This window comes from Sander vitreus, chromosome 19 (genome assembly GCF_031162955.1).
Source record: "Sander vitreus isolate 19-12246 chromosome 19, sanVit1, whole genome shotgun sequence".
Taxonomy (NCBI): domain Eukaryota; kingdom Metazoa; phylum Chordata; class Actinopteri; order Perciformes; family Percidae; genus Sander; species Sander vitreus.
Window position 1 is genome coordinate 5486894 of NC_135873.1, and position 14827 is coordinate 5501720.

General features: G+C 39.4%; 1 protein-coding gene and 5 non-coding genes across 7 annotated transcripts in view; 5 read left to right on the forward strand and 1 right to left on the reverse strand.

Annotated features, from left to right (window-relative positions):
- The window catches only part of adisspb (adipose secreted signaling protein b), a 33991-nt gene extending 25865 nt beyond the window's left edge, over positions 1-8126 (reverse strand). Inside the window, exons 1-2 of one of the 2 annotated variants that reach the window (XM_078276042.1) lie at positions 8045-8126; positions 633-736 (exon numbers count right to left, since the gene is read on the reverse strand). In XM_078276042.1, coding sequence (XP_078132168.1) covers positions 633-651 — 19 coding nt within the window. In that variant the 5' untranslated portion in view covers positions 652-736; positions 8045-8126. The other variant, XM_078276041.1, reaches the window with a different exon arrangement.
- A 3241-nt stretch (positions 8127-11367) lies between these two features.
- On the forward strand, positions 11368-11440 carry trnak-cuu (transfer RNA lysine (anticodon CUU)). The gene has a single exon. It is a non-coding gene; the product is annotated as a tRNA-Lys (tRNA).
- A 654-nt stretch (positions 11441-12094) lies between these two features.
- trnak-cuu (transfer RNA lysine (anticodon CUU)) lies at positions 12095-12167 on the forward strand. Its single transcript has one exon. It is a non-coding gene; the product is annotated as a tRNA-Lys (tRNA).
- Positions 12168-12658: 491 nt separating this feature from the next.
- On the forward strand, positions 12659-12732 carry trnan-guu (transfer RNA asparagine (anticodon GUU)). Its single transcript has one exon. It is a non-coding gene; the product is annotated as a tRNA-Asn (tRNA).
- A 1201-nt stretch (positions 12733-13933) lies between these two features.
- On the forward strand, positions 13934-14007 carry trnan-guu (transfer RNA asparagine (anticodon GUU)). Its single transcript has one exon. It is a non-coding gene; the product is annotated as a tRNA-Asn (tRNA).
- A 746-nt stretch (positions 14008-14753) lies between these two features.
- On the forward strand, positions 14754-14827 carry trnan-guu (transfer RNA asparagine (anticodon GUU)). The gene has a single exon. It is a non-coding gene; the product is annotated as a tRNA-Asn (tRNA).

Sequence of the window (14827 nt, forward strand, 5' to 3'; positions counted from 1 at the left end):
GCAAAACTGCTGACACCGACTCGCCAGCATCAACACACCCCTTTCTCAAGAAACCCAACTGAAAGAACAAATCGATTATGGAATGAAATCTAATTGATTATCCTTCCTGCAATGCCCCCAGGATGTCTCACCGGTGAAAAGGTTAATGTGGGGCTCTCAATCACAATACATTATACTGAAGAATCTGTCATCTTGTTTTTAATTGCAACAGCCAACCCCTTCTAAGAAACTTTAAAAATCCAAGTGAAACGGAAGTTAGAGTGTAACTTAAGTAGTAACAGTAGACTGATTTTCTTTCTGTTGCCAAACTGGGCAAGTTTGGACCTACCTCACTTCCCCTAAGATGAATTTATGCAATTAATTAATTGTGCAGCCTGTTGCCACATGATTGAGTTCAACAACAAAAGACCAGTGCTGAGACAGTGGGTTAGCCTGGGCTGGCTACAACTTAGATATTAACTACTGCTTGTCCTGTCTGCCTAAAAGCCGTATCTACAATTTAAAATTGATTCCACAGCTTTAGAGTGGACTTTGTACTACTGAAAGACTTAGGAGACATACCTTTAAATATGAAAAGTTGGTGTACATCACATTTATTACAACATGCAATGAAAGCAATAATAAAAACTCACTCTTCTTAGCTGCAGCCATTTCACAAGAATTAGTCCAGTACCAACACACTTGGACACACCCGGTCACAGCCTCGTCATCTCAGCAGTGTGACCGCAGAACGAGCCTGCAAAACAAGTTAGGATAGAGGAGACAATGAGGGAGAATCATTTAGCAATATAAAGAGAGTGGGAGAGAGAATGAGACAGAGAACAATAGGCAATGATTAAATCAACAGAAGAACACTGGAAGATAAGGAGGAAGGTAAAGGTTCAACACGAGAGCGAAATAAAACAGGGAAATAATAGCACGCCACAGTAGGTTTTTTTCTTTCCAAATGCATGGCCCCAGGTTAGCCTGTATTTCAGCTGAGAGCACAGCTGTGCTGTACAAGTCAATCCAAGAGTATCAGAGACTCCCAGCAGTGATTTCAATTAATGGAAACAACAAAACAGTCTAAGAGGATTAGCTAAGGGCTGAAGCTGCTCTTCATGAGCTTCACACAAATGGAAAACATTAATCACATCTCTGGGAGGTGCCCAATATAACGAAATATCGAAATATAGGCTGGAAATAAATGGCAGTACACGTGAAAGGGATAGATAGCAGGTCTATGTAATCTACTGCCACAATAATACTCAAGAGAGCAGCCTTATTTTCAGGCATTACTTGTGTTGGTTACTACAACAATAACCAACACGTTTACAGTTCTACAAGTTTTCTAAAGCTGTGACTTTACATATTATTAAAAACCAGTTGAAAGCTTTGAATGACCACAAATGACTCATTACCCTCCCTAATGTTACCAAAAGTGGAAACTGTAGTTGGTGCAATACTAGTAATTGTAGCAGTAGTATTTTCAGTAGTGAAAACAAGACAGTTGGTCAAATCATTTTACCACAAGAGTTGGGGCAGACAATAATGCTATTATTAGTACAAATGAATGCCTACTAGTACTGGTGCTTTGTTAAAATCATCTCGAAGGGCATCTGAACCAATCAGGCAGCATGGATAGTGTACAGGTCGCCAGGTTTGGCATGTTGCTAATAGTTAGCGCTAGGGGTGTCACAATTTCTATATGAGCTTTCAATTTCAACTAGAAAATGCATTTCCTGCAGAAAATGCGTGGGAATGCTGAATCGCTGAATTGCTATAGCTTAACTGGATGAATAGCTTAAATCCGTAAGAAGTTGTTAAAGTAGTGATAATAGTTGAAAAAGTTTAAATCGTTTTAATAAGTATGAATTTCCTTAAAAAGTTAAAAGCTGACGCCAAACTGAATTGTTGGCTTTAAAAGTTCAACGATGCCATCGATGTTAAACATTGTGAGTTCTGAATTTATCTATTAAGTATGGAAGACTTACAAATGCTATGAGAAACATGTATTAAAATGCAGAAATCAAAGTCAGTCGAAAAACATTTCTATAAAAGCTGTAAGCTGAATTGTAATACCGTCAAAAGTGGAAGTTCCAATAAATTGACTAAAAAGGCTTACAGTATAAATACATTGTATTATTATCAGCCATATCCATTGTTTAGAACAAACAAGCATGACCCTAAAGAACTGAGAGGTGAATATATTGCAAAAGAATCAAGGATATATACATGGATGAAATCACAAATGACCCTGGAGGGAGGGAGGGAGGGAGGGAGGGAGAGAGAGAGAGAGAGAGAGAGAGAGAGAGAGAGAGAGAAGGAGGGAAACAGACAGAGAGGGAGGGAGACTGAGACAGAGAGGGAGGGAGGTGGACAAAGACACAGACAGAGAAGGATGGATGGATGGAGGGAGGGAGGCGGAGACAGAGAAGGATTGAGTGAGGGAGGGAGAGACAGAGGAGGGAGGAGAGACAGAGAAAAGAGAAAGAGAAAGAGGGAGGGAGGGAGAGAAAGAGAAAGAGAGGGAGGGAGGGATGGAGACAGAGAGAGGGAGGGAGGGAGACAGAGAGAGACAGAGAAGGAGAGGGGGAGGGAGACAAAGACAAAGACAGAGGAGGGAGGGAGGGAGACACAGACAGATAAGGAGGGAGACAGACAGACAGACAGACAGACAGAATGACAGAATGACAGACAGACAGTAGTGGAACGCAAAGGATATAGACTAATGTTCATATTACTGCCTGTAGTATTCAAGTTGACTTCTCTGTGAAAGTGTTGTCATGGCTACTAATGACCCGTGACTAAACTCCCTTTGATCTCTGTGATGAGATCTCTTTGATCAGCTAACGACCGCAGCACCTGCTGTTAATATGGCACACTGCAGCTATTCAGATACACTGAGATCGAGCTCTCAAATAAAGGCTCAGTCTGCTAAAACGATAAGTGCTATCAGTCAGATGACCTCATCTTCAGCACCACAAGGCCTTTCTGAACGTAATCATATACAATTCATATGGATAAACTTAAAAATGTGAACATATTGTTTTAAAAAAGTGGTTCGCTCTGCATTTCGCTCTGAAATGTGAAGGATCTTTAACAGGGGAGCGAATGGAAGAAGATTTGGAACTGTTGTCATTTGGAAGCTCACCGAGCCAAAAGTATAAGTCATATCGCATAACTGAGCACATTGGTGGAAACTAGACAAAAATACCTACGTTATGATGTATAAATTGTGTATGACAAGTAAAAATTGTGGGTGTGAGTGAGAGCAGTTTATAGAGCAAGGACAAAGATAATTATTTCGAAGCACCACACTCTAATCTGTGACATCACTCACTCTAAGAAGCTACATACACACTCCGTTTAATCGATAAAATTTCCTGAAATGTACACTAAACTTAAATAGCTTTTTTACAAAAACTGTAAAAGATATCAAAACACTGGGCACACCCCGAATACCTGAATATTTTGTGAATGGTTTAAAGTTTGAATCACTTCTGTAGGTGAAAGAATGTAGGAGGAGATACATTTTGAAGCAGAAGAGGATTTGAAGGATTTGAAGCTTGGTCTCATTGACATTAATGTTAAAATAAAATGTTTAAAAGCTTAATATTTAAAAAAGTATAAATAGCAGAAAAAAAGTTGAAGTCCCATCATTAGCTGAAAGAGCTGAAGATTTCAATCAGCATCAGCATTCATTTCATCAGCATTCTCACTAATTAACGAAAATGAAAAGCAGTATCGACAAGTCTCCTAGTATTTTCTTTCTCTCCACCCTGGCCTACTTGCACGTATCCAAAAAAGAAGAAAGAAAAAACACACGGAAGACACAGCATAACTGCTGCACTTTTTGAAACACCGTGGCCACTGCTGGAGTCAGAGTTGACGGACAAACAACAGAACTAGAAAATACCTGCTTCCCTGAAGTCATCGTGTGACAACATGTTGCCTTCCCTCCCTGTGTTATGTAGCTAGCTAAACCAACAACCATGGACTGTATAGTCTATGCCAACAAAAAATGTAGAGCATGTGGTCTCCGACTGGACTTTTATGGTGCATTCAAGTGCCCCTCTGTAAACGTATAATGCATTTATGTGGTCCTTGTTATTGTGAGTGTCAAGGCTGAAAAAAAAACATTTTTTAAATCAAAAATATATTCGAATCGTGACCTTATAATCAAAAGACAAATTAAATCGTAGATATAAAGTATCAGTATTCCCCTAGTTAATTATACAGCAACATGCCACACTATAATACACACACACACTTTGTATTTCAAAAGAGAGGCTTCCCTACACAAGCATGGTGACTATAAATATACAGTATAAGTACAGTGGTGGCTTTTGAGTGTTGTTGGGGCGCAAGAAGATTAAAAAAGTTTTCTCTCACTCTTTATGACAAGCTAATACCTGATATCAGCACAGACAGTTTACTGAGGCTCATGTATGCAGCCATGTTAACATACATTTATTTTTTTGCAGTCTTGATCAATATTCCAATCTGGACACATAAAAAAATCTAACGCTGCTGGTCTAACAATAGCCTTTGAAATGTTCTTGTTAAAAAATATCAGCTGTGCCAAGTCTTGATACCTGTGATTCCTTTGAGTGAGTGGTATAACCATTTAATTGCTCCTTTTACACATTTTGCGAGACCAGTGACCCCATGATTCACTTGTGGTTTGCACTTTCTTCTTTTAATGTGGCAAGGCTGGGAACGAAGACACAGCGCCAAAGTCTTTGCTTTGCTCTTGCTGCAACATGGGAGGGAAGGATGTCGCATCATGGAACAGAAAAATGTCACATCCACTGAGAATAGGTTTGAATCACCGAATGATCTACTTTGAACAGTAGGAAATATCAGTGTGGCTTGGGTGTCTAAATGGGTCGCTATGATTAGAAAGCCACTGATGAGATTCAAACATCTCCAGCTGTGAGAGCAGCAGGGTGACACGTAAAGTATGTCTGATGGATGGAAACAGCTTTGCAAAAACGTCGCAAGCTTACAGGTGTTGACATAAATGCTTTAGGTGATTGTTGTCACATGAAATATATTATTTAATTTGACCACTGCCATTGTATACAACTTGCTAAAGGATAATTCCTCTTTATTACATATTGGATCTGTTTTTTTGTAGTCATGGCCATCCTTGCTATCAGTAATATTGCTGAGAACTGGGGATACAGTAACATCCTCAAAAAGGAACCCAACAGGGCAAGATAGCCTACACGAGCAGCCAGACAATCAAACAGATTTTAAACAAACCTGCAGGTTAGCCAAACTCATTTGGAAGAGAAAAACCAAAGGGAAAATTATTTTCTCCAATTCCTCGTGCAGCAGCATGGGCTGTAAAACAGAGTTGTTGACGGTTGCAAGGTAAAAGGCAGCTGTGACACCAGATAGTGTTGTGTGGTGCAACAGGGCTGTTGTGTTTGATGTTTTGAACACAAACATAGTGTGGGGTACAGCGGTCCGTTTCAGAAAGCAGGTTTAGTGAAAACTCTGAGTTTGTTAACCCTGAGATGATGGAAACTCTGGGTTTTCCGTTTCAGAAAGAGAGGTAACTTAACCTCAGACTCTAACTGAGTCTGTGAACCTAACTTGGTCGGGAGCAGGTTTTCTTCAAGAAACTCGAGGTTTCTTCTCTCTCATTTCCTCATTCAGTCTGTATCAGGCGCATTTTAATGCAGTTTGTTATCTGCATGAATACAAAAAAACGTATTGGTTTATGTTAGGCAGATTATAAAACGTTTATTTCTCAAACATGTCACGTCCTTTTGTCGACGATCCCGTTGATGAAAAAGTTGTATTACTTCACAGAGAGTTTACGTCGGGAGATGATATTGAGTCCCGACTAGATGTATTTTCATTTCCACATAACCGATTTGAGAGGTATTGTTTTTCACAGTCCATCAGATATGTAGATATCCGTCCTCATATCACTAACATCCACCATCGTGGACATGCTTTATTAACATCCAAGCAGATTATTTGTGTCGCATACGTTTTTTGCAAACGGCAGTTTTCTTTATAACATTGGTGATGCGGATCATACTGTAATAGTAAAGCCACTGTATGCAGAGCCGTCAGAAAAGTGTGACTCGCTCTGAAACATTTTTTAAATGTTTTTGTTGTGTTCCCTGGAGACAAACCAGTGAGAGCCATTAAAAAGAAATAAATGATTATAAATTATAGTTCTGTTAATGATCATGGTGTTGCAACCTCAGAATGGGATATAGCAATAGCTTACTTTTTCGACCGCAGGATTGCACCTAAATGAAATTATAGGTGTAATACAATTCCAGTTTTCACCAGTAATATTATAAGTTAACTGTGATTAAATATGAAATTAATACTCTGTTAATGCTTACGCATTGACTGGAGCAGCAATTTTCTCCCACACCAATTCTCTCTCTTTTACAGCAGCCGCTGTGTTGCTTTTTTAACAAAATACATGTTCAAACTCGCTGTTTGTGTGGATGAGTATTTCCGCCGCCCTGTTTGTTTGTGGTTGTTACCATGGTGAATCGTAGTACCATGGCTCCATTCATGCTGCCTTTTCATTGTGGTGGTGCACGCGCGTAAACCTACTCGGAGTTGATTGAACCAACTCATATCAGCTGTTCTGGAACCGAAAACTCAGAGTTTCCCATCTCAGGGTAAATCAACTCAGAGATCAGGGTTACACTCAGAGTTTGTTAAACCTCCTTCCTGAAACGGGCCCCAGGTCAGAATGTATTTGCAATGTCAACCAGAACAGATGTGACCCAAAAAGCAAATGGGATGGTTTGTGTCATTAAAGAGCACAGATGTATTTATAAATGAGTTGTTAGAAGTAATGAATTATTGGTAAAAGCTGTTCTTGCTGTATATTCACACTGTGGTAACCAATGCATTGTACAGACTGGTTCCTTCTGCAGTAACCTCCAAAGGATGTGAGCACCGTACCTTACTTACATGCATGCATGACCACTTTATCTGAATCATGAAGCTGACAGCCCTCCCTCAGCTCTGTGCCACAGTTGACACATTGAAATAGCAGATGCCACAGAGAGCAGCAACAAGTCCATCTCCTGCTTTGAAGTGATGCTTGTTATTTTTGGAAAGTGATTTGATCTCCTCCATGAGAAACAGGCACACGCTGGGCGTGACGGAAAAACAGAAATTTCACTATAGTTAACACTATCTCACTACACCGTTAACCCTGTCCTTAGCGCTTTACCTTTGTTGCACCAGTCAATATGTGATTCTAGAGCTTAAACAATTAGGTGTTTAATTGAAAAGTGAATCAACAGAAAATGTATCTGCAACATTTGTATCAGTCATACTAGACAATACTGTAAAAATAGCTGAGATATTGCACATCTAGATATTGCACATGTGCTGGGTTATAGTGGCCCATCATACAGTGCCTCCTTGGTTTTCGCTCTTAATTGTGCATGTAAGAAAAAAAAGGTCAATAACGCAGCACAACACATAATGAATATAACAAGGCTGTGACTGTATAAATACACACAAAAAGTGACATTTTTTACAAAAACTGCAGTAAGTACACACACACACACACACACACACACACACACACACACAATGACTGAAACTAACATTATTAAACTACACAGCAACATGAACATCTACATGCTAGCTAGTGAGCTGTCCCGACAGGTGAGTCCGTCCTTGCTGGGTGTTGTTAATCATTTCCGTAAAAAGTTGTCGCGTTAACACAAACTGTCACATTTCTTTTGCTTTGTCTACCGTCAAGCTTACCTGACTTTTATTCACGGGAGCTGATCACTCGCACTGTATCTAGCTAACCGTGCAGATAACCGAGCGTCTGTGTGTGGCCGTGTTGTTTGGTCCAGCTAGTAACCACCAGCAGCTCAAAACACAAACGGACACCACAGCCTCCACTCCCCTCTTTTCTCTTTTCTCCGGCTACACTTTCAGGATCGGACAATTTCCGCATTTGATCACGTGGTTTGTTCGTGGCTCCTCGTGTGCTGCTTACAACTACAACCCGGTTTTTCACAGATGATGATTAAACATAATAGCTGCTCACCCGAGACACCTGAGCCGATCCTCTCTACTCTCTGTTTCGCTGAGAAATGAAGATCAAACCTGGCTGTATGCAGCGGTTGGCGCCTCCCTCACTCCAGCCGCCGGTGCTTTGTTGTAGTTGAATGGCGCCATCTAGTGGTGTTTTGTACGTATAGGACGAGTGAAATTAAAATTCTATGCTCTCTCTGTCACAAGAAAATTATTAAAAAACTAATACTACCTATTCTTTACATTTATTCGTTCAGCTTTGTTGTCCTTTGTTCTTCGCTATTATGTCTATTCATGTCTAAGTACATTAATAACATTGTAAAAAACAAAAACAAAACAAAAAACAGAGCCCAATTGCTTGTATGTGTACTCATAGGTCAGAGCATTTTTAATGTCGACCACTTCATTTCCGGCATTCTGGTGATTTATTCTGCAACAATTTCTCTAATATTTGTAGGGTTAGCATTCCTTTTGTTGCTGTGATTGAAAAAGCAGCTTGAGCTAATTTTGTTAAGCATTTTGTTAAGCAATGTTTTAAATACCAGTCTCCCCTTGTTGATTATCTTGTCTGTCTTGTTTTACCATTACTGTGTCAGAATACATTGTATAAAGGGTAATGGGGCATATATATCAGTTTCCAACATGGAAAGTGTTCTTACACGTTTATGTATCAGTACAGTACTGATGATTAGGCTACTGACAGGGGGCATTCTGCCTGATGAGTTACAGTAGGCCTACATAGCTTTTTATATTAAATATTATATTTCATATTTTTCATATCCATAAAGTAAGTTTCCACTTGCAAGGAATTTGCCTTGGTGTATTTGGTGCACACAGTAAACATAATAAAAAGGAAATAAATAATAAGGCAAAGTACTGCTACAGTCAAGAACATAAATGCTACTTTAACTTAAGTAAAGGATCTGAATACTTCTTCCACCTCTGAAAATGTGTGTAAGTGTGTATACATAGCCTAATGTTGTACTTTTAATGTTATGTTGATGATAGCATTGATAAGGTATTGTGTAATAAGTAGGCTAGGGGTGTGACGAGACACCCAGCTCACGAAACGAAACGAGACACGAGATTGGGTTCACGAGAAGGAGACGAGATTTTAACACTATTTTAAAGAAAACTTCAATTAAGTTTTTTTCCTCTGCTATCGCTCTGCAAAAGTTAACTCGAGGTCAATTTTGGAGAACGGGATCATCTATGCTAATTTCGAGGTCTAACTCACCAGTCATGCTGGCTGCTGCTTTACAATTGTGTACTGATATCGCGCTTTAAGACACTTTAACCTCGACGAGAAATGTCGTTAGGTTACATAAAGCCTAACGTTACATTGTCAATTAGTTCACAGATGATGTGCATGCATGTATAATAACGATGATGCGTGACAGGTCGTCCCAAATTATCTCTGTAATACAGGTGTGCTCACATCTTTATTACCATAACAAAAACTAAAGCAATTCAAAATGAAACTACAAATTAATAAAAAAATAAAAATAAATAAAAAACTACAACAAGACGCATACAAATATATGTTAAGGAATGATAGAGAACACAGCAGTACATCTTTATAATTTGGACAAGATTTACGACACTTTCTTTTCAGCACCTTGGAGTTGCGTTCCAGGCAACTCGTAACTCGTGTTTTCACAACCTTCTACCCGTGAAAGTGCCCTATAACGGCAGTCAACCCTGTAACTTAGCTAGGACTACGTTTATATACTGTCTATGGCTACTACTCGTGAACTCGTACCAGATCGTTGTACTCCCAGTTACAGTTTTTGACGTCACACGTGACCCCTGTTGATGCTGTACAGACGCCGGTGACTAACTGAGTAATATAAATAAATATACATAAATAGGCAACGTAAAGTAATTCCACACATTGTAATCAAAACAATACACATACGATTGTGTACTACTACAGGTTATGTTTATTAAATGAAGCCCAAAATATGTCGCCGACTAGAAATCGCTAGTATCAACTAGCGCAACCTAACGTCAACGTTAGGTAGCCGCTAGCTAACGCTAGCTGGAAGGGTTTGTGGTGACTTTGCCTGGAACGCTACCAAGTCGTGAGTACTGACTTGAAGTCGTAACTTACGGGCTAAAAATTGTGTCTGGAACGCAGCATAAGAGAACGTCATCTCCACTCATTCCCCCCGGACTTGTTCTAAAGATCCCGGATGGATGCGATGTGTCGCATGTGTTGTTTGGATTATTCACGAAGGTTAAATGTATACATCGGGTAACTTTTCGGCTCGTAAAAGCCATTTTTACAACGCTTTATTTTAGTTATTTGATGCGCAACTGGAGGCCTAGCACCGATCACCAACGCCAATCAGGCCAACGTTTGAGATTTAGCTAAACTAACGTTACCTGACGTCAAGCTCTACTTCAGGTGAGAAAGTGACTTAAGTTTAACATAAGATTTTAATGATTAGTCACGATTAAAATGAAAGTGTTTAGTTGGGTAAAATACTGATGTAAATGTAGGAGTAATTACTGATTGACACACTGTTGAGTAAAATATGTTAACCTAAACGCAGTGCACATAGCGTTAGCGGTGCTATCTTAAAACATTAACGTCAGTTAGCATGAACTTGGCGTTAATAGCTTTAGCAGTAATTGTTACTCAGAGTTTGACCTCTTGCAATGTTAAGTTGTGTTTAAAGTGTGCTATGTTAAGAACCTATGGGGAAATATAGAGTTAATCGAGGTAGATTCAGTAACTTTAGTCAAAACTAACATAAGTTCTGGTCACCACAGGCCACGTGTCGATGGCATACATAATTTTAACGTTAGTTAATGCCTAGGTAACTTTACTAGATTTATCTTTCACAGTAAAAGAGATTATGAAATTCTAATTCAAGATAGCTACTTTTTGACCTAGCAACAATTTTCAGGACATTATTTCACAATTGTAAAGAACAGCAATAGTCATGTTAGCTCAAGCTAGCTTTAATATTAACTTTGACATTAGCAAGGATATATGAAATTACTTCCCTAACGTTACCACTTGCACCTGCCGTTTAACGGTATGTGCCGGTGGAACACAAGCGGCATGCCACTTAGACGACCGGCACATTCCACTGTAGTGAGCGACATAAGCCACTGTACCACAGTAGCATGCCATCTTTTGATCTCAGCGTCACTCGTTTTATAAGTCAAATAGGTTTTTAGTAATTCTCCACGCATCATACCACCTCCTTGCATACTTGTTTTGACGAACTTTATGGAATTTATATATAAAAAAAAAAAAAAAATCAGGGTATTGCAAGGGTGATTGTACGTTCTTAAAACCATCTTTCAATTGCAACAATAGTAGCCCGGCTAGCTCAGTCGGTAGAGCATGAGACTCTTAATCTCAGGGTCGTGGGTTCGAGCCCCACGTTGGGCGCACACTTTTTTCCTATGTGTTAGGGAATTGTCAGATTGTTATTGTTATTCACGTAGGAGAATGTAAAGTCGCACGTCAACTACAAAATAGCAAGGTGACCAGTAAAACTACAGCAGACGACTACCCTTGGCTAATTAAAAAAAAACTTACTTTAAGATGCTTCTTCAGGTTGGAGGTGGAGGAATTTGAACGCTGAAAGGAAGTTGGTTGCTGGCAAGCAGAGGTTGCACTGTTATATTTCGTTCTCCCTTCTCTTTATTTAATGTGAAATGCTGTTTGAATTTCCAAGATAGAAACCTCATTCCTGCCCTGGCTCTGTTGTGCCGGTTCCGGCTCCATCTCTACCTCTATCAGTGATCACGCAAATAGCTCACTTTTTTCGTTTTCATATTGGGGCTTCTGGGAAATGCATGGAGTTGCGAGAGTGAATAAACTCGTGAAACAGAGAAGTATCATCATGTAATCCATTGATTTCAACAATGTAACTGTATTCTAAATACCAACTATTTAAATTGTAACTGTAACGGAATACAGTTACTCATAATTTGTATTCTGAATATGTAACGCCGGTACATGTATTCCGTTACTCCCCAACACTGGTCATATCTTACTTAATGTACCTTTAATTTCTCTACCTTCCATCCTGGTCAGGGAGCCCGGCTAGCTCAGTCGGTAGAGCATGAGACTCTTAATCTCAGGGTCGTGGGTTCGAGCCCCACGTTGGGCGCATATGCTTTTCTTTCCATTTCTGGGGGAATTGCCAAACATCATGCTTAGGTGCAAATTACATAATTTGCATATGCTACCTAATAGGGTTGGGTACCGTTTGAATTTTTTACGATTCCGATGCCGAACCGGTATTTTTAAAACGATTACGATTCCTAAACAGATTCTTGAAAAACTGAAAAATCACATCAAAGAAAAGCTCTTTTATGGAGTTTTTTTTAAAATTGACAACCAGCACAACCATAAATCATGCTTTTAGTCATGTGTGGTCAGGTTAGGTTAGATGGAGACTTATTATTTAACAGCTGTCCCTTCAAGTGGTACATTTGAATTTGCAGCTGTAACGCATTAAAGTGTTAACAGGGACGTCCAACAGAACCTATAACATCGGTTCATAAATTGCATGAGTATAACCAGAACCTTGAGATTAAGAGTCTAATGCTCATGAGCACAGAATGAAAGAATGTGATCTGTGCAGAAAGCACCAACTTCGTCTCTGTGGCGCAATCGGTTAGCGCGTTCGGCTGTTAACCGAAAGGTTGGTGGTTCGAGCCCACCCAGGGACGAAAATGTTTTCTTACCAGTGTACTGTAACCTAACATTAACCTCTTAACTTACGGCTGCATTTTCAAGCTTTTTGGTCTAAACGTCATACCCAAATTAAAAGTGGTATAGCTCCCATATACTTTGTCACTCTGGGGTGTGCCTGACATCATTGGAAATGTCAGGGTTTTCTTATTCTAGGCCTTACTGACACAGAGTTACAGAGGCTAGAATGGAGGGTTTTTATTTCCGTCCAAGTCATACATCTGTAAATACATATTATTATTATTATTATTATGTAAACACATCTAGTGAGTTACACACAACACAATACAATACAACACAATGTCATAGCCACATGTCTCAGCTTACTACAGAAAAAATCCAGAAGCCGAAAGACTCAAAAATGGATTTTATATGAATTTTTTTCTACATATATGTCTGTGTGTTTTTCTGATTTCCATTTGAAAAGTGCAAAGAAAAAAGCCAATAAAGTACAAAATAAAACACTTCTCAAATACACAAACACAAGCAATACAAATACGGAAATGAAAAACAGTTTAGCGATTTTCCGTTGTGATTTGGCCAGAAACGTCAAGATTGTGAGGCGAACAGCTCGCTTTGGATATAATGGCTTGGATATTCCATTTCTTTGGACTTTTGGGGATTTAAGAAAAAAAGATTTTAGGCAAAAAATCCCCGCAGTGGCTAAAGGGACAAGGAAAAAGGTATGGATGTACTAGACACGGGCTGCGCTGTTTACGCTGTATTGTTTTATTTTCTATAACTTTGTAGCAGTTGTGTAACTGCTATAAATCATCTTATGCTTTGTGTGTGGGCTTAATGGAATCCTGAGAGTCTAAGCTTTCAATTGGTGTGTCGCATGGCTGTATATTTTTAAGATTTAATGCTTTAAAGTTCTAAAAACGTTTATGAGTGGAGGTTACAGTGACGCCAGTGAACGTTAAGAGGTTAAAAATCCAAGTGACAAAACTTTTCTTATGTCTCTGTAGGTTCTCAGTCATCAAGGTCATAGTTATCCAAGGAAGTTAATGCCAGTCCCAATCACAAGTCAGTTGTGATTGGAAACTATAGGTGTAACACTAGCTAACACCTAGTGCTGGGCAGTATGACCAAAAATGCGTATGACGTATTTTTCAAGAGTCTGGCTGTTTCACTGTATTATTCATGTTATTGTCAAACCTAACATTGGCACAGTCAGAAGTCTCTGTGGCGCAATCGGTTAGCGCGTTCGGCTGTTAACCGAAAGGTTGGTGGTTCAAGCCCACCCAGGGACGAAAGTTTTCTTTTTTAACCTCATTCGCAGCTTTAGGAAAAACGAGGTTAATGGGGGAGAGGAAGAGGCTCTTTATACCTTCATAACGGCTTTGTCAGGAGACATACAGTCCTTGCAGTTTGAGTCTTTCCACATTAAAGACTGGTAGATTCCTTTTATTATATCACTACAATTACATGGGCTATCAACTCTAAAATAATTGGCACCAACATAACATTTTTCCCCAACTAGCCCCCAGGGCCAGTAGATCAGTTTTACTGGCCTAGAAAAAAGAGGGGAAAAATACTTTTATAAATTGTTAATTTATTACATTGTAGTGATTTATACAAACAACAAACAAAAAGCATTTTCTGCATCTACAAATATGTGTTCAGTCAGTTTAGTTGGATTTGCACACTAAAAAAGGTCGCATCAAGCCTGGTGAAAATTTACGTATTTTAAGGGTTTCGGGAATAGGCACACAAAAATGGCTTGCTAGCGCCCCCTACAAAATGAAAATAATTTAACCCCTGCAGTACGTTTATTTATTTTTTTCACATTTGTAGTGCCCCCTAATGACCAGTTTTTGACAAATTTGGTCCAGAGCCTCAAGAGTGTCATGGCAAACTAAGGATGTCACAAGACCACGGAAGGTTTGTACCATGTCTTTGGATCCATAGATATTGAATTAAAGTTTAAAAAGTAGCAAATGGAAATGGGTGGGGCTTGAAGAGTGAGACCCCACCCCCTCAGGTCTATGCCAGAGTTGTCTCTGTGGCGCAATTGGTTAGCGTGTTCGGCTGTTAACTGAAAGGATGGTGGTTCAAGCCCACCCAGGGATG